General features: G+C 42.7%; 1 protein-coding gene across 4 annotated transcripts in view; it reads left to right on the forward strand.

Annotated features, from left to right (window-relative positions):
• Nucleotides 1-27187, forward strand: part of LOC140907675 (macrophage mannose receptor 1-like) — a 109426-nt gene that overhangs the window by 77089 nt on the left and 5150 nt on the right. For 3 of the 4 annotated variants that reach the window (XM_073334149.1, XM_073334148.1, XM_073334152.1), the window contains exons 21-27: nt 1301-1415; nt 5515-5684; nt 8395-8497; nt 9335-9564; nt 10526-10691; nt 18345-18494; nt 22134-22250. In XM_073334149.1, the coding sequence (XP_073190250.1) occupies nt 1301-1415; nt 5515-5684; nt 8395-8497; nt 9335-9564; nt 10526-10691; nt 18345-18494; nt 22134-22250 (1051 nt within the window). The remainder of the gene's footprint in view (nt 1-1300; nt 1416-5514; nt 5685-8394; nt 8498-9334; nt 9565-10525; nt 10692-18344; nt 18495-22133; nt 22251-27187) is intronic. The other variant, XM_073334150.1, reaches the window with a different exon arrangement.

Genomic DNA, 27187 nt, shown 5'->3' on the forward strand with positions numbered 1-27187 from the left:
AAGCATACTGGTGTAAAATCCCATTGTAACAGATCTGTGGAACTTAGTATGGTGAAGAATAGGAAAACTTATGTATGTTTACTTGAAAATGTCCATCCTGAAAATAATAAGATTCACAGATCCAGTCCACCCCGGAGACAGAGTTGGAAATTCACAAACAAAGTTTCAGGTTTGCTTCTTTAGGGAAAATTACCTCCATGTTCCACAATAGGAGAAACTATGCTTTTTCTTCCAAGTATAGTTAACACAATCAGTAACATATGAACGCAAAATGGAATTACCCTGACCCTGGAAGTTGTATCAGTTGGACGGAACTTCAAGAAACAGACTTCGGGGGGGGAGAAGAAAACCTGGATTTGTGCTGGAAATGGCCCACCTTGATTATCATACACATTGTAAGGAGAGTGATCACTTTAGATAAGCTATTACCAACAGGAGAGTGGGGCGGGGGGAGAGAAAACCTTTTGTAATGATAAACACCCATTTTTTCATGGTCTGTGTGTATAAAAACATCTTCTGTATTTTCCACAGTATGCATCCGATGAAGTGAGCTGTAGCTCACGAAAGCTTATGCTCAAATAAATTGGTTAGAATACAGATTAACACGGCTGTTACTCTAAAAGAAACAGACTGTTTCTCTGCTGCCAGTGACTGACAGGTCTCTAGCTCTGTCCCCAAGTTCCAAGCAGGCTGAAGTACACATTGTAGCAGATCTGTTGACATTATTACTTGAAAAAAGAATGTTTCAGGTCAACACAGATACTTTTTCTGTTCCACAATGTACTACCAGGACTTCTTGTGCAAATTTCAGCCTCACAGACTACCGGACATTTCTTTTAAAAAATGTATTTATTTGCATTTTATCACAAAAATCACTGCTTTGTTCTGTGATTCAACCTATGCTTTGTATCGTTAAAGACACACACACAAGCTGGTTTCAATCATTGTGTAGCTCACCAAATATAGGCAGCTGGCCTATAAAAGCAGCCAGCTTCTGCTTTTTGTTTAAGCTGATTTCAAATCAAATCTGGTTAATACATTTTCTTTAACAACATACTTTTTTGGCATCCATATTTTTACTTTTCACTTTATAATCAACTGCATCACCTCAAAAACCTCATTCTAAATGGGTTTTTTTCATAAACTTTTTGTAGAACACAGTTTAGCATTCCTATGGTGATGCAAAGCTTTCACCTTCCTACTTGAACATGGCAGTCATGTTAATTCAAAAAGAATGGCTTCCTTTCTGCAGGGAGTATTGCAGCAAGTAAAATATTTACATGATTTATTCTTATTTCAGTGTTACAAAATGTTTGGCTCAAATGAAGATGAGCGGCTGTCGTGGCATGCTGCACGAACAGCTTGTATGAATTTAGGCGGAAATCTAGTTACCATCCCAAATGAACAAGTGCAAGGTACTGTACCAGATATCATTCAATTAATGTAAATAATTATAAATGCAAATTTAAAGTGTAAATCTTCAGCAGCAGTAATATATTGTACTATTTTTTGTCGGTCACTGATTACATATAGAATTAAGAAAAATTTTAGTTACGTGAGAGTAATGTATATTTGAAAGCATATACTGTAGATATGAGTGCCGCTATATATTTTTTAGTAGTAACAAAAAGCTGCTAGGACCAAGTTACCATTCTATCTGGTTGGGGGACTGATTTGATTACTGTGTTTGAGATTTGTTATACGCAATTATTGTTATTTATCTGACAACTTTTAAAGATTGTCACCTGTAAATTTAATCAGTTGAGAATTTTCCTCCAAGTCACCCCCTCCCCTTCTGACTTTTTTGCTTCATAATGACTGTACTGTTGCTAGCTTCCCAATCCATTGTGCCAGAAAAGTAACACCGGGACTATGTGAAGCTTCTAACAGCAAAGCATTTTTACAGCTGAAGTGACCCAAAACTGATACGAACTCTCCTGCTGCTGAGGACAAGTCCATCTCAAACTGCTTCAACTCCTAGTGTTGCTCCACTGGAAATAAGTTACTTGGCACTTCTTTTGGGGAGCTACAGGGTGGGACAGCACATGCAGAAAACAAAAAGAAAGTGAAGCAGGAAAATGTGACACAGTCAGAGAAAGGGAAAGAGTTGTAAATGGATTAAAACACATAAGAAAATGTGAGAAATGCCCACACCAGAGGCACTAGAATCCAGGCGGTGCCTCCCTCCCTCCCCTGCCATGTGGCTCTGGGGCAAAATTGCAGAGAGCAGCCAGCCAGAGATGGGAAGCAGCTAAAGCAGGGACCTCTGGACATTCCAGTCAGAACTGCTGAATGTTCTGTGACTTTCTCTGCCCTGTGCTGATTGGCTAATTGCTCCAACCATCCCTCTCCCTCCTCACACTTCACTCCATACCTGCCCTGTCCCCCTCCCCCTCTTCCCTTCCCTTTCATTTAGCTGCCCCCCCAACAACAACTTCCCCCCATCTTCCTGTACCATCGGATGCCTCTTGTTTTATACTTAGATTGTTTAAACTTTTTGGGAGAGGGATTGTTTTTTTGTTCTGTGTTTGTACAGAGCCTAGCACGGAGGAGTCCTGGTCCATGATGGCGGCTCCGAGACACTACAATAATACAAATAATAAAGAACAACAACAAAGATGGGAAAAATGACTTTGAAAAACAGCTATTGCACCAAAGCAATAGATATGAAATTATGAAATTAAAAGAGCACAAATGGACAGACAGAGCCATAGTGAGAGAAGTAAATGAGGTTATATTCTGATATGTTCACAGTTACGTTACTGTAAAATCAGAGTAATTCCATTACCTTCATACTAATGTATGATTTTCCATGGTGGAGAAAATCAGACTCCCAGTGCGGAAAAAATTAGGGATCAAATATGACTGATCTAAATGTGGTTGAATTCCCTCCAAGGGAAACATTCCTATTGTGACCACATTGTACAGATTCCTGAAAGGTTGCTTATGCACAAGGGTTGAATTCTAGGTAAGAAACATACGAACAGTAGGACTGGTGGGACAAACCAATATTATTACTGGCAACAGAAGTGTGCAAGGAAGGGTTGATTTCCCATTGCACTTCCCAGCAGGACAACAGTACTAAGGTTTGGCACGCAAACCTACAGGTTTTATTCCTGGCAGGATAAGGCACAGGTGATGTTCATATTAAGAAAATTTTGGAGGACAACCAGCTGGGAGAACAGAGAAACAAAAATGGCTATTAATTCAATGAGAAGAGTAAGCTCCTGGCTGAAACTCTAAAAGCTGGTTAAGGTTAGCTTTGTGATAATCACCTGTTCCTGACCAGACAAAAGAACAAAGCTGAGGCTTGTGTACGCTACAACTTTAAGTCTGTGACAAGTTAGTGAGATGGTTGGCTCTAAATTTGGTTTATGTCTGCACAAAATATGATTGATGCTGTGTTTGTAACTTTGGCAGTCAGCCATGTTTCAGTCTTGCCAGGGGAGGATTTTGGGCCATGGTTGTCTTCCAATAACCAGAACACTATTATTTCCTTTCCAGCTCTCTGTGCAGTAGGACAACCCAAAATACTTTGCTGATCATGCTACTCATGCCGCTGTTTGTGCATATCCCCTCTGCATTCTATCACTGGCTGAGGCAGTTTGGGGTACCTACCTAGATTTTTCCAGAATGCAGAAATACAAATGTGGGTAGGCAACGTGGCAGGTGCAGATGCACGAGTGTGGTTGGCACATAGTTGTGTTTTCCACAAAAGAGCATTTACATTTAACTCAACCATATTGTAATCAGCTTAGGTGGAAGTATCAGCAACTGGTATAAAAACATGAAGGAACTTGTAATGTGAATGGGTCCCAGTGGTCCCCCAAGCAAACAAGGGGCAGGGGAGTGAGGGCAGTCAGGGCAGCATATGTTTCAAACACAAGATACTTGTTGACCCTAAAGCAAATATTTTTGATCATTTCCAGAGATGTGATTTCTAGCTTCAGTGCCAGCCGCAGCATCTCTTAAGTAAACCTTAGCAACAAAGATTGATGCGGATATATCACACCTGTTCTTCATAAACTCTGCTGGCTTCCCATTTGCTTCAGAGCAAATTTCAAAGTCCTGGTCATAGGCTATAGGGCACTTGATGGAATAAGACCTAGGAACCTCAGAGGGGCAGCTTTACTAATCTGCTGTTGAGACTATTACTGTACTTGGAGAGTCAGACATACATCCAGTGGTGAGCTGGAGCCAGTTTGCTGGAACCAGTTGTTAAATTTAGAAGCCCTTTTAGAACCGGTTGTCCCACGCTAAAAGGGCTTCTAAATTTAACAACCAGCCAAAAGTGGTGCCTTAGGCACCAACTCCGTGGCTGGAGCACCCACGGGGAAAGTTTGGTGGGTGCCTCCTCCCCTGAACGCGCTGCCCCGTTCTCCTTCTCCGCCCCCCCAGCTTCGCGCTCAGGCCCAGGGAGGCGGAGGAGGAGCGGAGGTGAGCTGGGGGGGTGGGGGGGCACGAGGAGGGCTGCCCACGCTGCAGCAGGGGGGCGCAGGGGAACTGCTCCCCGCCCCAGCTCTCCTCTGCTTCCCTGGGCCTGCTCGTGAAGCCACCGCTTGCTTCTCAGCCCTCCCAAGCTTCCTGCGCGAACAGCTGATTCGCGGGAAGCCAGGTGGGTGGGGTGGAGAAGCCAAGCGGGGCGGCACGTTCAGGGGAGGAGGCAGAGGTGGAGCGGAGGTGAGCTGGGGCTGGGCGCGGGGTGGGGCAGGGAGCTGCCTGTGGGTGCTCAGCCCCGGAGCACCTACCAAATCGGTGCCTAAGGCACCACTTTTGATGTGATCAGTGCGGGGAGCGGCTGCTGCCCCGCCCTTAGGAGCCACAGGGACCTGCCAGATGCTTCCTGGGAGCTGCCCTAGGTAAGCACCACCGGGACTCCCCACCTCGCCCTCCAGCAGGTCCGTCTGGCTCTTAGGGGCGGGGTTGGCACCCACTATGGTGGCCCACGAGACACTCCTGCCCGGTTCTGGGGGCAGTCAGGGGACAGGGGAGGGGGATGGATGGGGCAGAGGTCCCGGCGGGGGTGTCAAGGAACGCGGGGGGTTGGATGGGGCAGGAGTCCTGGGGGGAGGGGGAGGGCCACGACCCCCTCGTGGCGTGAGGAGGTAACTGGTTATTGAGATTTTGGCAGCTCATCACTGCATACATCTGTGATAACTTGTACAAATAAAAAAATTGTACATCTGATTCCTTGCTCACCAAACTAACAACTTACCCTCCCCAAAGTGCCTTTCCAATTTTGTCCAAAATAAAAATCTTCCCATCTTGTTCTTTTTAGTTGTTTTTCTGTTTCTTTTAACTTAACGTTGAAATAATATCCATTTCTTTCACTTTCTCCACAAGACATTCATCTAAATTTGCAAACTGTCAGATTAGAAGATTTATAAGATTCAATACTACAAGAATTTTTTGGACCATGGCTGACCCAGTTCTGGCCACATCAGCAACTTCTCCGATGAGAAAAAGCTGTGTTCTACTACCCTTCATGTAAAATGTTTTTCTTCTTACTTTCAGCCTTTCTCACCTTCCATTTAAAGGATTCTGTGGTTGATGCTTGGATTGGATTAAATGATATAAACCATGAACTCAAGTACCTTTGGACAGATGGAAGTGGAGTCTACTTTACAAATTGGGGCAAAGGTTTCCCATCTGGACAAATGGCATTATATTCATATGATAGCCAGGTGAACATCAATTACAAATTGTTAAATAACTGTACCATAGTTACTGCTCAGTTTATTTCTGACATAGCGAAGACATTTACTGAGGCTAGAGCTGTGATACCGCAGAATTCAGGTCTTTCACAAGTGCAAAATGCATTTAAATCTTTGACCAAATATATTTAGCAGAAGCCTTGCTCTATTGTTTATGGTGCTTGTCATAAGTTTTTACACTGATGATTGGCTCAGCTTAAAAAAAACACATTGTTACAGCTGTACAGTAGGAATCCAAATAAAGGAGCAGCAAGTGAAGTAAGAGCAATCTATTACAGGACATCCAGTAAGAGCTGCACAAATAGGGTGTGTTGTGAAGGATTTCCAGCAGGATTAAGCTGCTGAGCTAGTTTAATAAAGGGCCTGGACTGCTATGTTGCAAGGAGGGGTCAGCCGTGGTTGAACCAAGTTTCAGGAAAGAAGAGCAGCTTTAACTTGTGCACGTCTCCATGGCACCCCTGCCTTGTGGTGTTTGCTTTGGGGATAAAAACTGAATTAGTGCATCGCTTTTATCATTCTGACAGTGGTCCTCCCTAGCTGGCATTCTCCCTTTTGGGGCTTTGGGCTCCTAAGGGAGTACAGGTTGCAGGGCCACTTGCACAACAACATCTCTCTCTCCTCCAGATGGGCAGAGATGCTGCTGCTGTGGGGGAGAGTCATGTGTTACCCCAGCTTCTGTAAATAACCATTTGACTTGTCAGAAAAAATCGCTTCCTATATTTTCTCAGCATTCTAGAAAAAGACACATTCCATCCATCAAGTTCATCTCTCTGCTAATGCAAGATTATTTCATACTGTGTGGTGGAGTTACAGTAAGTCACTCCTTGGATAAGGAGTTGATCCGCCAAGGATTGCAGTAGGGGCAGGATCAGGCTTTAAAGTTGTAATGCAATTTCAATATAACCTTGATTTTGGCACCTTATGCACCTCTCCAACTTCCTGAAAACAGCACCTTGCTATCAGAAATTCTCATGTGTTATCCTGAACAGATGGAGAAGTGTTGGAGAAATTCTGAAGTTTATCAGACAAGGCATTTTTAAAATACGTCACTATGGAGGAAAAATATTTTTTCTTTTCTGAAAAGTGTACTGCTTTTATAAAGTCCTGTCCTAAGAGTGGCAAGGTCTGTAAGGTTTCATTAGTTCTAAATGAGAAATAGTTCATATGCAAAACCACGTGGTGGGGGAGTCTCAGAAGATTGTTTGCTTGGGGTAAGCATCAGAATGTGAATGTTTCTCTGACACAGCTACAGAGTGCAAAAAATGCCATGCGCAACTTTTAAAAAATGTTTGCAGACGTAAAACATTTTTATGAAACACTGTGTGTTTGTTATAGGCTTACAGAAGCTCTGTGGATTTGGAAGTCAGGGGAATGGAAATGCCATCTCAAGTCAGGCATCTCACTCTCATCAGTGGACGTTCTTGAAAATTTGGGCCTAAGTTAGGGTTACCAACTTTCGAATTGCACAAAACTGAACGCCCTTGCCCTGCCCATCCCCGAGGCCCCGCCCCCCTGTCACTCCATTCCCCCCCTCGTCGCTTGCTCTCCCCCACCCTCACTCACTTTCACTGGGCTGGGGCAGGGGGTTGGGATACAGGAGGGGGGTGAGGGCTCCGACTAGGGGTGCGGGCTCTGGGGTAGGGCCAGTAAATGAGGGGTTCAGTGTGCAGGACAGGGCTCTGGGCTGGGGCAGGGGATTGAGGTGTGGGAGGGGGTGCAGGATGCAGGGTCTGGAAGTGACTTAGGGTGTGGGAAGGGGCTTTCAGGGCTGGAGCAGGGGGTTTGGGATGCGGGCTCTGGGTGGTGCTTACCTCAGGTGGCTCCCAGGAAGCAGCGGCATAACCCTCCAGCTCCTAGGCAGAGGGCCCAGGGGGCTCTGCGCACTGTCCATGCCCACAGGCACTGCCCCCGCAGCTCCCATAAGCCATAGTTCCTGGTCAATGGGAGCTGCGGAGCTGGCGCTCAAGGTGGGGGCAGTGTATGGAGCCCCCATGGCCGCCCCTGCGCCTAGGAACCGGACATGCCAGCTGCTTCTGGGAGCTGCATGGAGCCAGGGCAGGCAGTTAGCGGCTGGTCAGCAATGCCAACCAGAGCCACCAGCATCCCTTTTCGACTGGGCATTCTGGTCGAAAACAGGAGCCTGGCAACCTAACCTAAGTGTTTCTAGTTTGGCAGTCAATATTTTGCACAGCTGCAACTATGAATTTGAAAGAGGGAGAAAAAAATTCAGAAAAGTGCACTGCTCCTTGCCTGTCCAGATTTTCTTTGGAACAGACTGCGATACCCATGTAGAGGGATCAAGCCACTTTTTCCTTCCATGACCAACTTCACCCAAGACCTCCCTCTGAACTTTCCTGTGGCTTTGATGCCCTCCATATTATACAAAATGGGGATCGTAAGAGAATAGAATTTCTGCTCTTCCCCCTTCTCATAGCCCCCCACAATTGTTTCACCAGATTGACCAGGGAAAAACCACAGGAAAGTTAAGAAGTAAGGGCAATACGAGGGGAACAAAAGCACATAGAAGTCACCAGCATAATGCCAGCATTACTGAATCTTAAAATGACGCAGGAATGAAATTTAAATATATTCATGTCTACAGATGTGAAAGGGGGAGGAGGTTTTCTCATTTGCTTCTGATTTATTTATTAACTGATTTGTGTATCCTTTTTCCCCATAGGCTGACTGCGTCTTTATGAAAAATAGTCCTGTTAAGGAGGCAGGGAAATGGGTTGATGAAAGCTGTGGCAACAACAAAGGCTATGTTTGCCAAATTAACAAAGGTGCATTTTTCAGAAATCTCGTGCAACTTTTTTTGATTTGCTTGAGGACTAAATGCTGGATTTCCACTTGCATTATGTCACCACTATCCTTCACTTCGGTGGCTACGGTTAGAAAAAAGTACTGTTTAAAAATATGAGCATCAAAATCTTGGTCTACACACTAAACCAGCTTTTAAAGGCTTTTCTGCATAGAGAAGTTCAACTTTGATCTGTTCAAAAAGCCAATTTAATTAAACCAGTGCAGACCCCTGTATATGATCGCTGCCTATATCCACCCATAAATTTACCAACACCAGGTAAACCAATATAAGCCAGATGTAAATTGATTTAAAAGTGTTCACATACAAGGTTGCACCAGGTTAGCTAAATCAGTTTAAAATCACATCTTTTATTAAACCAAAAACTTGCGGAACTTTATGTGTATACCAAACCTAGACCAATGTAAATTAAACTGATGCAACTCCTGTGTGGACAAGCTCTTACTCCCTGGATATAGTCAGGGTCATAGTTTCCTTAGACTTCTGTTACTTCACTTCAGCTCTTCTGAACTAGCACAGTAGCGAGAGCATAATTTGGATTCTATGCTAGCCGTTGTGCCATCATCAACATTGTTAGATGCTGTCAAGGACAGTGTAATCTCTGCCCTCATTTTACACCTGTGAATCCTCACTTTCTTTGGTGGGTTTGCAGAGCTTTAACCAAGACCAGAAGTCAGGAGATAGAGGGGTCTCTTTTATCCATGCCTTGCAATCGCATGCAGATCCAGCCACAACGTGACCTAACTAATTTTTAAAAACCCCAACGACTTTACGTTCCCTTTTTTTCTTCTCCCTATAGACTCCAAGTTGTACCATTCATCAACAGCAGTCCCCACAAACTTTATCCGTTATGGTAACAGTAGTTATTTGTTCGTCCATTCCAAAATGAAATGGGAAGATGCAAGGAGAAAATGCATACATGAGTCCTCTGACCTTGCCAGCATCTTAGATCCCTACAGCCACTCATTCCTATGGCTACGAATGTTAAAGTATGGGGAGCCTGTATGGATTGGTCTGAACAGCAATCTGGTAAGAACATCTTGCTACTTTTTGTGATAATACAACTCTCACATTCCTTATCTTAATTCATTTTTGATCTCATTAGATTACATACTGCCCTACTTGTATATAGTATCGTTGTTTAAAGGCAGGGAATGTGCTTAACCTTTAATCATTTAATAATTAATCAATATTAATCAGGTTAAATCACACATTCTCTGGTCTTATTCTTTTTGGCATTATGCTCTATGTTTTTACAGGCAAGTTTTTTCTTCAGGTCATCTCACTATGGCTTTCTTCATATGAACACACTGTCATGATTCCCTTGGAAAAATATCCTAACTTCTTTAGGTGTGTGGTGAAAATGATTTATTTTTATCCAAATAAAATAACCCCTGAATTTCTCTAAATAACCCCTGAATTTATTTTAAACTAACGCTATTATTAATATCAGAACTTCTGTGTGGCTGAGATGCTGAACAGCTGGTGGGCTATCCAATTTAATTTATATATATTGTGTTCCTCATTCTGGTATCTGGGGCCTTTACCAAGATTAAAATGAATGACTTTTGCAAACGGTTGGCACAGTCCCTAATTCTGCTTTCTGCACCCATTGACCGCACAAATTAAAGAAACACCAGAGTGAACAATGTCATGTACAACTTCTTCAAAACAAAACTTGGTCACGAGCTAACTGGAGGATGGAGTGATGGTGGATTAATTTGCGAACTTCATATGCCACAGCATAATAAAAAATTTGAGCCATCTATTTTTGTTCTATACTTTTGAATGACAACCTCTGACAAAGGACGATGGACAGACTGTAAATATCTATCCACTGGCAAGGGACTGAGTCTTGGTATTTTTCTGTTTCATATCATGCCAGAGATGACAAAGGTTAGGACAGTGAAAGAATTATTCTCACAAAACTGACTGCAAAGCAATTATGGATATCTGATTCATTGTTTCTATTAATTTATTTTGCTTTTAGACTCATGGACATTATGAATGGATTGATAACTGGAGGTTGAAGTATACTAAGTGGGCCAAAGGAGAGCCGAAACAGAAAATAGGCTGTGTTTATTTGGACCTTGAAGGAACCTGGAAGACAGCATCCTGTGATGAAAACTACTACTCTATCTGTAAATGGTCAGATGGTAAGCAATTGAATGTAAAATGGTAATAATGATGATTACTTATTTATATTGCATTGTGCTAGAGACTGTACAGATATATAGTAAATGACTGTTCCCTTTGATATTCAGTAACTAACAAATAACTGGAGAAAGTCAAGTCAAAGGGACTGAGTTTTGGAACTGAGTTGGGGGAAAATGGTGAGTGGGCACCAGGCCAGCGGGAATGGAAGCCAGTGGTGATTCCTATTTGCTTAGCTACTAAAAAAAGTTCACTGAGAACAATCATAGCTCATAAATGCAAACCCATCAACCGAGTTCATTAGTGTAAAACCAAAGTAGTTAGTAAAGCAGTACATTATTCTGCGTGTCCAGCTGTGTGCATAGGGATTGCCTTGTAAAACAGGGAAAACTAATAGGAAGTAATTCCTTTCAAATAGTGAATGTCAAGTTGCTGACGACCACAGTAAATTGTATGCTGCTTGAGTTAGAGACCATGTCTTCTTGGTCTTACAGCACACTGAGGGTATTGTGAATGTTTAACAGACAGTAGCATAAAACGGTAGAAGAACGCATTGCAGAGGCAGCACAGAGACAGCCTGAAATATTAGCAGTGGCAGAAGCAATACAGAAAAGGAGTACTTGTGGCACCTTAGAGACTAACCAATTTATTTGAGCATAAGCTTTTGTGAGCTACAGCTCACTTCATCGGATGCATACTGTGGAAAATACAGAAGATGTTCTTATACATACCAACCATGAAAAAATGGGTGTTTACCACTACAAAAAGGTTTTCTCTTCCCCCACCCCATTCTCCTGCTGGTAATAGCTTATCTAAAGTGATCACTCTCCTTACAATGTGTATGATAATCAAGGAGGGCTATTTCTAGCACAAATCCAGGGTTTAAAAAGAATGTCTGAGGAAGGGGGCGGGGTTTGTAGGAAAAAACAAGGGGAAATAGGTTACCTTGCATAATGACTTAGCCACTCCCAGTCTCTGTTCAAGCCTAAGTTAATTGTATCCAATTATAACATTCATAAACCAGTCGGAGAACACTTCAATCTCTCTGGTCATAGAATCATAGAATATCAGGGTTGGAAGGGACCCCTGAAGGTCATCTAGTCCAAACCCTGCTCGAAGCAGGACCAATTCCCAGTTAAATCATCCCAGCCAGGGCTTTGTCAAGCCTGACCTTAAAAACCTCTAAGGAAGGAGATTCTACCACCTCCCTAGGTAACGCATTCCAGTGTTTCACCACCCTCTTAGTGAAAAAGTTTTTCCTAATATCCAATCTAAACCTCCCCCACTGCAACTTGAGACCATTACTCCTCGTTCTGTCATCTGCTACCATTGAGAACAGTCTAGAGCCATCCTCTTTGGAACCCCCTTTCAGGTAGTTGAAAGCAGCTATCAAATCCCCCCTCATTCTTCTCTTCTGCAGGCTAAACAATCCCAGCTCCCTCAGCCTCTCCTCATAAGTCATGTCTTCCAGACCCCTAATCATTTTTGTTGCCCTTCGCTGGACTCTCTCCAATTTATCCACATCCTTCTTGTAGTGTGGGGCCCAGAACTGGACACAGTACTCCAGATGAGGCCTCACCAATGTCGAATAGAGGGGAACGATCACGTCCCTCGATCTGCTCGCTATGCCCCTACTTATACATCCCAAAATGCCATTGGCCTTCTTGGCAACAAGGGCACACTGCTGACTCATATCCAGCTTCTCGTCCACTGTCACCCCTAGGTCCTTTTCCGCAGAACTGCTGCCTAGCCATTCGGTCCCTAGTCTGTAGCTGTGCATTGGATTCTTCCATCCTAAGTGCAGGACCCTGCACTTATCCTTATTGAACCTCATCAGATTTCTTTTGGCCCAATCCTCCAATTTGTCTAGGTCCCTCTGTATCCTATCCCTGCCCTCCAGCGTATCTACCACTCCTCCCAGTTTAGTATCATCTGCAAATTTGCTGAGAGTGCAATCCACACCATCCTCCAGATCATTTATGAAGATATTAAACAAAACCGGCCCCAGGACCGACCCTTGGGGCACTCCACTTGACACCGGCTGCCAACTAGACATGGAGCCATTGATCACTACCCGTTGAGCCCAACAATCTAGCCAGCTTTCTACCCACCTTATAGTGCATTCAACAAGCCCATACTTCCTTAACTTGCTGACAAGAATACTGTGGGAGACCGTGTCAAAAGCTTTGCTAAAGTCAAGAAACAATACATCCACTGCTTTCCCTTCATCCACAGAACCAGTAATCTCATCATAAAAGGCGATTAGATTAGTCAGGCATGACCTTCCCTTGGTGAATCCATGCTGGCTGTTCCTGATCACTTTCCTCTCATGCAAGTGCATCAGGATTGATTCTTTGAGGACCTGCTCCATGATTTTTCCAGGGACTGAGGTGAGGCTGACTGGCCTGTAGTTCCCAGGATCCTCCTTCTTCCCTTTTTTAAAGATTGGCACTACATTAGCCTTTTTCCAGTCATCCGGGACTTCCCCGGTTCGCCACGAGTTTTCAAAGATAATGGCCAATGGCTCTGCAATCACAGCCTCCAATTCCTTCAGCACTCTCGGATGCAACTCGTCCGGCCCCATGGACTTGTGCACGTCCAGCTTTTCTAAATAGTCCCTAACCACCTCTATCTCCACAGAGGGCTGGCCATCTCTTCCCCATTTTGTGATGCCCAGCGCAGCAGTCTGGGAGCTGACCTTGTTAGTGAAGACAGAGGCAAAAAAAGCATTGAGCACATTAGCTTTTTCCACATCCTCTGTCACTAGGTTGCCTCCCTCATTCAGTAAGGGGCCCACACTTTCCTTGCCTTTCTTCTTGTTGCCAACATACCTGAAGAAACCCTTCTTGTTACTCTTGACATCTCTCGCTAGCTGCAGCTCCAGGTGCGATTTGGCCCTCCTGATATCATTCCTACATGCCCAAGCAATATTTTTATACTCTTCCCTGGTCATATGTCCAACCTTCCACTTCTTGTAAGCTTCTTTTTTATGTTTAAGATCCCGCTAGGATTTCACCGTTAAGCCAAGCTGGTCGCCTGCCATATTTACTATTCTTTCGACTCATCGGGATGGTTTGTCCCTGTAACCTCAACAGGGATTCCTTGAAATACAGCCAGCTCTCCTGGACTCTTTTCCCCTTCAAGTTAGTCCCCCAGGGGATCCTGGCCATCCGTTCCCTGAGGGAGTCGAAGTCTGCTTTCCTGAAGTCCAGGGTCTGTATCCTGCTGCTTACCTTTCTTCCCTGCGTCAGGATCCTGAACTCAACCAACTCATGGTCACTGCCTTACAGACATGAAAGTTGCAATATTACATCAGAAAAACTTCAAAACTAGACTCCAGCGAGAGACTGTTGAATTGGAATTCATTTGCAAAATTTGCAAATTGGATACAATTAACTTAGGCTTGAATAGAGACTGGGAGTGGCTAAGTCATTATGCAAGGTAATCTATTTCCCCGATGAGCTGTAGCTCATGAAAGCTTATGCTCAAATAAATTGGTTAGTCTCTAAGGTGCCACAAGTACTCCTTTTCTATTTCCCCTTGTTTTTTCCTACAACCCCCTCCCCCCAGACGTTCTTGTTAAACCCTGGATTTGTGCTGGAAATGGCCCACCTTGATTATCATACACATTGTAAGGAGAGTGATTACTTTAGATAAGCTATTACCAGCAGGAGAGTGGGGTGGGGGGGAGAGAACCTTTTGTAGTGATAATCACCCATTTTTTCATGGTTTGTGTGTATAAAAACATCTTCTGTACTTTCCACAGTATGCATCCGATGAAGTGAGCTGTAGCTCACGAGAGCTTATGCTCAAATAAATTGGTTAGTCTCTAAGGTGCCACAAGTACTCCTTTTCTTTTTGCGAATACAGACTAACACGGCTGTTACTCAGAAGCAATACAGAAACTGAAAGAAGCTTGAACACAAAAGCACAGGCTTTCTACCTCTTGAGTTATACAAGTATCTTCATTAGCTGTCAACTGTATTAGCATGTGTTAGACTAGCCACTGACTAGAAAATGAGAGAAATGTTTGAATAAGTCAGATGTATCCAACAGAGGGCAGTGGTGTACACAAACTACATGTAAAAATTAGGGCTCTCGATTAATCGGAGTTAACTCACGCAATTACCTCAAAAAATGAATTGTGATTAAAAAAATTAATCGCAGATTTAATCACACTGTTAAACAATAGAATACCAATTGAAATGTATTAAATATTTTGGATGTTTTTCTACTTTTTATATATATTGTATTCTGTGTTGTAATTGAAATCAAAGTGTATATTATTTTTATTACAAATATTTGCACTGTAAAATGATAAAATAAATGGTATTTTTCAGTTCACCTCATACAGGTACTGTAGTACAATTTCTTTGTCGTGAAAGTGCAACTTACAAATATAGATTTTTTTTGTACATAACTGCACTCAAAACAAAACAGTGTAAAACTTCAGAGCCTACAAGTCCAGTCAGTCCTACTTCTTGTTCAGCCAATCATTAAGACAAACAAGTTTGTTTACATTTAGAGGAGATAATGCTGCCCTCTTCTTATTTACAATGTCACCAGAAAGTGAGAACAGGCATTTGTATGGCAGTTTTGTAGCTGGCATTGCAAGGTATTTATGTGCCAGATATGCTAAACATTTGTATACCCCTTCATGCTTCGGCTACCATTCCAGAGGACATGGTTTCATCCTGATGATGCTTGTTAAAAAAATAATGCACTAATTAAATTTGTGACTGAACTCCTTGGAGGAGAATTGTATGTCCCCTGCTCTGTTTAACCACACTGGGATATATTTCATGTTATACCAGTCTCGGATAATGAGCCTGCACATGTGGTTCATTTTAAAAACACTTTCTCTTCAGATTTCACAGAACGCAAGGAAGGTACCGATGTGAGATTTCTAAGGAGAACTACAGCAGAGGTTCTCAACCTTTTTCTTTCTGAGCCCCCCACAACATGTTATAAAAACTCCATGGCCCACCTGTGCCACAATAACTGATTTTCTGTATATAAAAGCCAGGGCCGGCATTAGGGGGTAGCAAGCAGAGCAATTGCCTGGGGCCCCATGCGTCAGGGCCCCCCACAAAGCTACATTGCTCAGGCTTCAGCTTCAGCTCCAGGTGGCGGGACTCAGGGACCTGGGCTTCAGCCCCATGTGGTGGGGCTTCGGCTTTCTGCCCTGGGCCCCAGAGAGTCTAATGCTGGCCCTGCTCGAGGCCACCTAAGGGGCCCTGGACCCCTTGATTGAGAACCAATGAGCTACAGCATTCGACCCAAGGTTTAAGAATCTGAAGTGCTTTCCAAAATGGGAGAGGGACGAGGTGTGGAGCATGCTTTCAGAAGTCTAAAAGAGCAACACTCTAATGCGGAAACTACAGAACCCGAACCACCAAAAAAGAAAATCAACCTTCTGCTGGTGGCATCTGACTCATATAATGAAAATGAATGTGAGTTGGTCCGTCCTGCTTTGGACTGTTATCGAGCAGAACCCATCATCAGCATGGCCACATGTCCCCTGGAATGGTGGTTGAAGCATGAATGGACAAATGAATCTTTCGTGCATCTGGCACGTAAATATCTTGCAATGCCGGCTACAACAGTGCCATGAGAATGCCTGTTCTCATTTATCTCCTGCAAATGTAAAAAAACTTGTTTGTTTGAGCGATTGGCTGAACAAGATGTAGGACTGAGTGGATTTTCAGGCTCTAAAATTTTACTTTGTTTTATTTTTGAATGCAGCTTTTTTGTCCATATTTTGACATTTGTAAGTTCAACTTTCATGATAAAGAGATTGCACTGCAGTACTTGTATTAGGTGAATTGAAAAATACTATTTCTTTTGGGTTTTTTACAGTGGAAATACTTGTAATCAAAACTAAATATAAAGTGAGCATTGTACACTATGTTGTAATTGAAATCAATGTATTCAAAAATGGAGAAAACATCCAAAAATATTTAAATACATGGTATTCTATTATTGTTTAACAGTGCGATTAATCGCGATTAATTTTTTAATCTCTTGACGGCCCTAGTAAAAATAGAACTCTAGTTAAGAGAATTATTCACAAGATGTACAGAACACTAGATAAAAGCAAGAAAAAAGAGCTTGATAGTTTAGCAAGACACAAGACAGAAGCTGAATGTTAAGTCTCTTCCAGTGTTTACTTGAGGGAAGGAGCTTTGGTTCATTACTGAAAGTCTGGTTAGTATAAAACACACAGTAACATCATCTGCTGGAGTCTGGGACTTATTAATTTTTGAGTTATCTGAAGAAAAATAACTGTTTTTCCTGTAAAATAATCTTCTGTTTCCTCAGATCTCGTGGGCAAAAGAGTGTAGGCATTTAATATTGAAGTCATTTGACTTATTTTCAGTGTTATAGAGTAGTGCATTTTAAATATGGAATAATTGAATGCTCATTAAACAAGTTGAAGATCATCTTCCTTTCGCTAGATTAAGAACAACTAGTGTATTTTTAAATAGTTACGTTTTAATTGTGCAGTGTTGTTGTAGCCATGTCAGTCCCAGGATATTAGCGAGAAAAGGTGGGTGAGGTAGTATTTTATTGGACCAACTTCTGTTGGTCTCAAAAGCCTATTTCTCTCACCAACAGAAGTTGGTCCAATAAAAGCTATTGCCTCACCCACCTGGTCTCTCTAATGTTTTAATTAGTTATTTTTTAATGGAAGTGACAAGCTAAACCCATCTGCAATACATCCCCCATTAAAGGTGAACAAAAACATTTTATTTAAAAAGATTCTAAAATCTATTCACAACCCTGTTCATCATCACAATGCAAAAGCATTATACTTTTAAACAAAATATTTGAAAATCCCCTTCCATTTTATTTACCTGCCAAACCTGGAAGGATTTTGTGTTTTCATCTTCGTAAATTAATAGCATTACAACTGCCTGAAAAGATCGTTTTCTCTCATGGCTCGATGATGATTGAAATTATAATAGCTATTGCCAGGGAAAACAGGAAAATCCTGAATTCATGTCTTAGTAGATGAGTAAAATAAGAACAGATTTTCTTGACCCAAAATACTTGGTTTTAAAATATAAATGCATTCCTGATATTTAGGCTACATAATATATATTCTCCTACTTGTGTGAGATTTTAAACATTTTCTATTTACTGCAGTTTTTAAGTTAATCATTTTGGCCCTGTACTGTGCTGTCTTCATCTGCTCCTGAAACTTAGCCACTGATGTCAAATGAGCTGCTCTCTTGGTTCAAGAGTAGTATTGGTTTATGGCCTGATCTTACCAAATTTAGGCTCTAATTCAGCAAAGCACTTAACATGGGACTTAAACATGTTCTTAAGCCTGTTTAAGTGTTTGCTCAATAGGGATGGACTTATGAATGTGCCTAAAGATAAGCATGTGCTTAAGGGCTTCACTGAATTAGGTGCTTAGATCATAAAATGCAACTGTAACACTAAAGTCATTCACCAGTCTGAGATTTTTCCACTATGGTATAATAGCAAGGAATACAGATTTTCAAAGATTATGTTATGATTAAACAGCTGTTATGAGAGTTTCCTGGTGTCAAATTAGTATGTGCTAGTCATGGTAAAAGTGTGTGTGAGAGAAACCTGTTCATTAAAATGTTTTATTAATAACAAACTATGTCCCTTTTTTTAAACAGTCAAAGCCCCCACGGATCCTCCCCAGCTCCCCGGAAAGTGCCCGGAGACAGAACACAGATCATGGATCCCTTTCCGTGGTCACTGCTACTTCATTGAGTCTTCATCTACGAGAAACTGGGCCCAGGCCTCCTTAGAATGTCTTCGATTAGGTGAGTGTCCTTTCAAATTAGAGGTAAAATGCACACAAATCACACATCTATTTTTTTTTTAATACAGCACTATGAATGAATGTATCAGTGGCTATGAAAGTGCTAAGTATTAGCATAATTTAAAGACAAATTCCTTGTCTGCATTAATAATAAAATCTTTGTTTTTTTCAAATCTCATTTTACATCATTTATACTGTGGGCCTGATTTGCCACTAAAATATGTCAGTTATATGCCAATTGAATGAATAGAATTACAGAATCCTGACTGGGATAATGCACTGGGAAATTGAGACTCTTGTTTACCTTTTGTAATTTAGTTGTCTGGGGAAGTGAATCTTTATGTACAGTCAGTTTCAATGTCTGATTCTCATGTACTAGTTAAAACAGCTGTTGTATTTAAATTTCTAAAATTAAATTAATTCTTTGTTTTTGTTTTGTGGGTTTTTTAATCCTAGCATCCTGCTTATATCATGATTTGTACAATTTTTTTTATTAAAACAAGGTTTTGCCAAAAACTACTTCCTAGTGTCCCTTCGAAAACAGAAATACCCCCCAAATGCACAACTCTGGTTGTAGCATATTTTTATGGTTATGACAGGTGTCACCAGGCAGCCTACTTACACACAGTCTTCCAAGTTCTTTTTCTTAACATGAGAGCAAATGTTAAATCTTGGGACAACATACTGTATGTTGTTAGTTTGGTTATGCACTGTGACAAAGTTCCTCCTCTGCCTTGGTGAGTGCTGCACTTTCTGGCGGATTTGCTCACCTCAGAGGTTCATGGCAGTCCTCAGTTTGGCGCCTTTTGTTAGTAGCACAAACCTGCTGTTTGCTCTGCTAACCTCATCACTGGCCAGCATGGGGAAAAGGAGGAGAACAATCCCCGCAGTCTCTGCTGACCCACCTAATGGGTCGGGGACAGGCCAGAGACCTTCCCCTCTGGTGGACCCACAGTCCAGGTCAACTCCTCTTATATCAGATAGGGAGTTGGAGGGTGGGGCGAATCCGGGCCTGCCCTTTACTCCAGGTTCCATCCCAGGGCCCAGTGGACTGCAGCTGTCTACAAGTGTCTCCAGTAACAGCTGCGTGACAGCTACAACTCCCTGTGCTACTTCCCCATGGCCTCATCCCAACATCTTCTTTATCCTCACCACAGGACCTTCCTCCTGATGTCTGATAATGCTTGTACTTCTCATTCCTCCAGCAGTGCGCCTACTCGCTCTCTCTCAGCTTCTTGCGTGTCTCTTGCTCCCAGCTCCTCGCATGCACCTCACTAATTGAAGTGAGCTCCTTTTTAAAACCAGGTGCCCTGTTTAGCCTGCCTGTCCTAATTGATTCTGGTAGCTTCTTAATTGGTTCCAAGTGTCCTAATTAGCCTGCCTTAATTGGTTCCAGCAACTTCCTGATTGTTTTGGAACAGCCCATTCTCTTACTCAGGGGAAAGGGCCGTGCTTAATCTGGGGCTAATATATCTATCTTCTATCACTCTCCTGTAGCCATCTGGTCTGACCCTGTCACAGCACATTTCTGTCTAGAAGGAGCTGTGCAGACAGCAGGAAAATTTGTTCTCTGCCTTGGTCTCTGACTGGAGTCAGTTCTTGATGCAGAGTTGCTACTTGGGAACTAGGCATTGGTATTGGGCTGAAATTCCTGAAAGAAGGGATTTCCTGCCTGTTGTTTGTCCATCCATGTTCAAGAACTGGTCTATGTATAAATTAAACAATTACAATTACAAAGTTCCTCCTCTGCTTTGGTGGGTGCTGCACTTTCTGGCGGATTTGCTCGCCTCAGAGGTTCATGGCAGTCCTCAGTTTGGCTCCTTTCGTTAGTAGCACAAACCCGCTGTTTGCTCTGCTAACCTCATCACTGGCCAGCATGGGGAAAAGGAGGAGAACAATCCCCGCAGTCTCTGCTGACCCACCTAATGGGTCAGGGGACAGACTCCACATCACTGATTTCCCCCCTCCCCTCTTCTGGGAAGCCAACCTGCAAGGCTACAGACACTTGCTGCTGCTTGGTAGAGTGCTGTCAAAAGTACAAAAATGTATAGCCCCAAAATGATATAGATTTAATCATTTGTGTGATACACCTAAACTTTTCGAAGTCCGTTTCCTTTTCTGCATTTGTGAAAGTGTTTCCTGAGACTGCCTATAATAATGACTGCAGTATAGAAGACTAAAGATTCATGTGTTTTTATATTTGGGATAAAAAATTCACACTGTCACGCCTCACCCACTGGACTTCCTATATTTATAATCACTCACCGCCCAATTGGTATCCTGTTAATTCCCCACAAATAGTGGGATTTGTCCTCAATTATAATTGCACCTATGTGAGGGCAGAATTGGGCCCTAAATAAGTAGTAGTACTAAGTGCCTTTATTTTCTGTGATTATATATTACTTCACCTTATTTCTACAATTATATTTTACCTGAGATAAACTTCTCCAAGAATGAGAGCGAAATCAAAAATAGTTAATTGGGGCACCATCACATCATGTCACATACTATCCACAGCCATTACTACACAGGTGATTCCTTGGTCCCAGCCACAAACTAAAAGAGAAAATGCACTTTATCAACCTTTAAAACATGCCAATCCTTACATCATTATGCTGCTGATTATCTTCCCTGGAATACTGCTGAACACAATGCCAGAATTCCTTGGCCGTGTCAGTACAACATGGAGAGTTAAAAGCTGTAGTATAATGACTAGAGTTACAGGTAGATAATTAACAGGATACTAATTGGGTAGCGAGTGGCCAAAGATGTGGAGCACAGAGGAGTGGGGAGGAACAATGCTGTATCCCCAAATATAAAGATATATGAATTTAACAAAGGCTGTGACACAGATGAGTTATATAGAGGTTCAGAAAACAATAAAATTATAAATGTGCTAGTTGTATCATATACGGGATGAAGTGTGTATTGTTTTGAGGCTACAGAATTGATATGCATATTCTAATACTTGACTGCAAAAATGATAAACTTCGTAAATCTCATGGGCAAAATTAATCCAAACAATGTCACAAAATTTATCCAAGCATTGTCAGTCTCACGACCTAGTGCAAACTTTACTGGGAATTTCTAGTCAAATCGTTTTTGTGAACTCACAGCACAAGTTTTTCCAGATACTAGAAAATGGTGCAGGTTTTTAATCTATTTTAAAACCATGTATCTAACACCAGAAAAGAAACACTAAGAATTACTGAGCAGCCCTTCTAGTGCCAGCTGCTATGAGTTTGAGACATATGTACGTAGCAATGCATGTATTCCAAAATCTTCAGATTTTGGCAATCTTAATCCTTCTATTATTGGCTTTCTACTCTTTTGTGTCTGTGCTGCACTGCTTTTCTTTTACTGTCCCTAATTTCCAGTGCAAGGCCAAAGGAATATTCATTCTAAATCCACGCCACACATGATTCATGTGCACTTACAAATTTCATATAATCTGTAGAAACAACCAGGATCTTTTAAAAAATAAATATTTTATACTCTCACAGGTGTAATGAGACTGAGAGGATAGTTGATTTAAAACTGTCACAACACTTGAAAAGACCAGAAAAGGCACTCTCAACAGGGGGAAATGTATTTCATTGTAAACTCATCTCCATAATGATTGTTTCCTGGTGTTTTGTAGGTGCCTCTTTGGTTTCAGTAGAAGATTTGGCTGAAGCCAACTTTCTGGCACACAACATAGAGCCACTTGAAGAAAAATCATCAACTTTTTGGACGGGAATGTTCAGAAATGTGGATGGTAATTTTTTTCCCTGTAATACGTATTTCCAAATGAATATTTGTCATAAAGATACACTAAGTGTCAAATATTTCACATTACACTTTGGTGTAAGGCATAAACAGATAAAGCAGGAAATAAGATATTTTATATATTTTACCTACTGTTGTAGGAATGAAGATCATAGGTATGACCAGTCGCTTGATTGTAATAAAGTGGGTTGGAGGGCAAAGTCACTGTAACTGGTAAGCTATAAATGAAGAAATAAGTATCAAGAGTCCTTTCTCGAACAAGGGGTCAGGGTGGGGGAGGCTCTGGACAGAACCAGGAACTGACAGAGTGAACGTAGGGCTCTTTGGACTGTGTGAGAGTTGAGCACTGGTGCAAGTAGGTTGCCTTAGTTCTTCAACTAATATAAAAATAATCCATGAATGTATGGCTAAATGTTGGCCTCTTACTTTATCTTTAAATTAAAAGGTAGATCAATCTAATCCCCACACAGAGTCAAAACTCCAGTTTAACTATGGCAGTCGAAGACCAGAAGCAGATCCATCAGGACGGCTCCTACCTTTTTTACTCCAGAAATTCGAGAACATGATTCTTGTGGCCAACTGAGGTGACGATGCATCTGGTTCAAGCAGCTCGTGACCCTCGGAGCACAAATGCAGCATCTTGGGGCCAGAGTTACTGAATCGGAGGAGCATTAAGAGATTAAATTATTTATAGAGATAACAGGCTTACCTACAACTGGCTGTCTTGATCTTCCAGTTGAGGGAGTTGGTCTCATGATAGGTGGAAACCAACCTCACTGGAGCAACAAACTCTTTTTCTTGTGACCTATTTTCCAAAGAAGCTATAGGAGGTCTATCATAGAATCATAGAATATCAGGGTTGGAAGGGACCTCAGGAGGTCATCTAGTCCAACGCCCTGCTCAAAGCAGGACCAATCCCCAATTAAATCATCCCAGCCAGGGCTTTGTCAAGCCTGACCTTAAAAACTTCTAAGGAAGGAGATTCTACCACCTCCCTAGGTAACGCATTCCAGTGTTTCACCACCCTCCTAGTGAAAAAGTTTTTCCTAATATCCAACCTAAACCTCCCCCACTGCAACTTGAGACCATTACTCCTTGTCCTGTCCTCTTCTACCACTGAGAATAGTCTAGAACCATCCTCTCTGGAACCACCTCTCAGGTAGTTGAAAGCAGCTATCAAATCCCCCCTCGTTCTTCTCTTCTGCAGACTAAACAATCCCAGTTCCCTCAGCCTCTCCTCATAAGTCATGTGTTCCAGACCCCTAATCATTTTTGTTGCCCTTTGCTGGACTCTCTCCAATTTATCCACATCCTTCTTGTAGTGTGGGGCCCAAAACTGGACACAATACTCCAGATGAGACCTCACAAATGTCGAATAGAGGGGGACGATCACGTCCCTCAATCTGCTGGCTATGCCCCTACTTATACATCCCAAAATGCCATTGGCCTTCTTGGCAACAAGGGCACACTGCTGACTCATATCCAGCTTCTCGTCCACTGTCACCCCTAGGTCCTTTTCCACAGAACTGCTGCCTAGCCATTTGGTCCCTAGTCTGTAGCTGTGCATTGGGTTCTTCCGTCCTAAGTGCAGGACCCTGCACTTATCCTTATTGAACCTCATCAGATTTCTTTTGGCCCAATCCTCCAATTTGTCTAGGTCCCTCTGTATCCTATCCCTGCCCTCCAGCGTATCTACCACTCCTCCCAGTTTAGTATCATCCGCAAATTTGCTGAGAGTGCAATCCACACCATCCTCCAGATCACTTATGAAGATATTGAACAAAACCGGCCCCAGGACCGACCCCTGGGGCACTCCACTTGACACTGGCTGCCAACTAGACATGGAGCCATTGATCACTACCCGTTGAGCCCGACAATCTAGCCAACTTTCTACCCACCTTATAGTGCATTCATCTAGCCCACACTTCTTTAACTTGCTGACAAGAATATTGTGGGAGACCATATCAAAATCTTTGCTAAAGTCAAGAAACAATACATCCACTGCTTTCCCTTCATCCACAGAACCAGTAATCTCATCATAGAAGGTGATTAGATTAGTCAGGCATGACCTTCCCTTGGTGAATCCATGCTGACTGTTCCTGATCACTTTCCTCTCATGTAAGTGCTTCAGGATTGATTCTTTGAGGACCTGCTCCATGATTTTTCTGGGGACTGAGGTGAGGCTGACTGGCCTGTAGTTCCCAGGATCATCCTCCTTCCCTTTTTTAAAGATTGGCACTACATTAGCCTTTTTCCAGTCATCTGGGACTTACCCCATTCGCCACGAGTTTTCAAAGATAATGGCCAATGGCTCTGCAATCACAGCCTCCAATTCCTTTAGCACTCTCGGATGCAACTTGTCCGGCCCCATGGACTTGTGCACATCCAGCTTTTCTAAATAGTCCCTAACCACCTCTTTCTCCACAGAGGGCTGGCCATCTATTCCCCATGTTGTGATGCCCAGCGCAGCAGTCTGGGAGCTGACCTTGTTCGTGAAGACAGAGGCAAAAAAAGCATTGAGTACATTAGCTTTTTCCACATCCTCCCTCACTAGGTTGCCTCCCTCATTCATTAAGGGGACCACACTTTCCTTGGCTTTCTTCTTGTTGCCAGCATACCTGAAGAAATCCTTCTTGTTACTCTTGACATCACTCGCTAGCTGCAGCTCCAGGTGCGATTTGGCCCTCCTGATTTCATTCCTACATGCCCGAGCAATATTTTTATACTCTTCCCTGGTCATATGTCCAACCTTCCACTTCTTGTAAGCTTCTTTTTTATGTTTAAGATCCGCTAGGATTTCACCGTTAAGCCAAGCTGGTCGCCTGCCATATTTACTATTCTTTCAACACATCAGGATGTTTTTTCCCTGTAACCTCAACAGGGATTCCTTGAAATACAGCCAGCTCTCCTGGACTCATTTCCCCTTCATGTTAGTCCCCGAGGGGATCCTACCCATCTGTTCCCTGAGGGAGTCGAAGTCTGCTTTCCTGAAGTCCAGGGTCCGTATCCTGGTGCTTACCTTTCTTCCCTGCGTCAGGATCCTGAACTCAACCAACTCATGGTCACTGCCTCCCAGATTCCCATCCACTTTTGCTTCCCCCACTAATTCTTCCCGGTTTGTGAGCAGCAGGTCAAGAAAAGCTTCCCCCCCCTAGTTGGCTCCTCTACCACTTGCACCAGGAAATTGTCCCCTACGCTTTCCAAAAACTTCCTGGATTGTCTATGCACCGCTGTATTGCTCTCCCAGCAGATATCAGGAAAATTAAAGTCACCCATGAGAACCAGGGCGTGCGATCTAGTAGCTTCTGCGAGCTGCCGGAAGAAAGCCTCATCCACCTCATCCCCCTGGTCCGGTGGTCTGTAGCAGACTCCCACCACTACATCACTCTTGTTGCTCACACTTCTAAACTTAATCCAGAGACACTCAGGTTTTTCTGCAGTTTCGTACCGAAGCTCTGAGCAGTCATACTGCTCCCTTACATACAGTGCTACTCCCCCACCTTTTCTGCCCTGCCTGTCCTTCCTGAACAGTTTATAACCATCCATGACAGTACTCCAGTCATGTGAGTTATCCCACCAAGTCTCTATTATTCCAATCACATCATAATTCCTTGACATCACCAGGACCTCCAGTTCTCCCTGCTTGTTTCCAAGGCTTTGTGCATTCATATATAAGCACTTGAGATAACCTGCTGATCGCCCCTCATTCTCAGTATGAGGCAGGAGCCCTCCCCTCACAGACATTCCTGTCTGTGCTTCCTCCCGGTATCCCGCTTTCCCACTTACCTCAGGGCTTTGGTCTCCTTCCCCCGGTGAACCTAGTTTAACCTATCATTCCTTAGATGCTGAAGAGATTACCCCTGGAAGGCAGAAGGGGTTACAATCATTAGACATGGCTGCAGTGGCTGAATCTTCTCTCATTAGAAACATTGATACTCTAGCTGAGTGTGTGAGGATTGTCTGGGTATTTGCCTAACAGACTCAAAGATGGCGAATTTCAGGAGGCATCTAGACAGACCCTCTTCTGAGTGCTACATTGGACCCCATAGTCATGGTAGACGTTGGTACCAGTGATCAAGAGCAGTGGATACTACAAATCCTGGAAGCTAAATTTAGAGGACTAGGAAAAGGCCTAAGTTGAGGACCTTTGAGGGACTTTCTCTGAAATACTTGCAGTTCCGTGTGCAGGGCCAGCTTGATAGGAGAAATGTTAGAGTCTCACTGTCTCCCTGTGCAGGTGAGGAGATGTTTAAATGTATTAGACACTGGAGAACACTCTGAGGAAGGGAAAGCCTATATAGAATGGATAGGATCCACCTGCCGCAAAGGAGAATACTGGACTGCTGGCGCAGAAAACGGATGAGGTTTTGGGGGGATTATTTTAAGAGGGAAGTAGGGGGCATCTGAAATCTGAGGAGCACTCAACTCAGACAAAGATATCTTCTAGGGATGTCTGTAACTGAAAAGCATTTCTTTATCCAGCAAAGGATAGGGCAAGAAATACAGCCTAATTGGCAGAGGGAAAGAATGAGCTCATAGAGATAAGTTCCAGAAAAGTAACAGGCATCAGACTAAGGAGCTAAGGAAAAAAACGGATACCCTGAGAAAAATAAAAAACTGATGTAAGAGGCATAAATGCAAAAATAGAAGATCAACATAGAGTTCTTGGCAATGAAAGACATATAACTAGACCTGGGTAAGAGCCAGATTTTCCATTGTGTGGGAAATTTGGCAATTTTTAATTTTTTTTTCTTTTCCTAAACTGAATGAAAACAAAAAAAAGTAGACATTTCCTGTGAAACAAAATGCCCCCTCTCCAATGTTTGAGGTTGATCAGTATGTGGTGTTCTGTTTTTGACTGTTCTTAGCTTTCATATATAAAAATGAATTTCATTTTGAAAAGTCACTATGAGGAGGAAGATCAGA

This window comes from Lepidochelys kempii, chromosome 2 (assembly GCF_965140265.1).
Source record: "Lepidochelys kempii isolate rLepKem1 chromosome 2, rLepKem1.hap2, whole genome shotgun sequence".
In the NCBI taxonomy this organism is placed as follows: Eukaryota; Metazoa; Chordata; order Testudines; family Cheloniidae; genus Lepidochelys; species Lepidochelys kempii.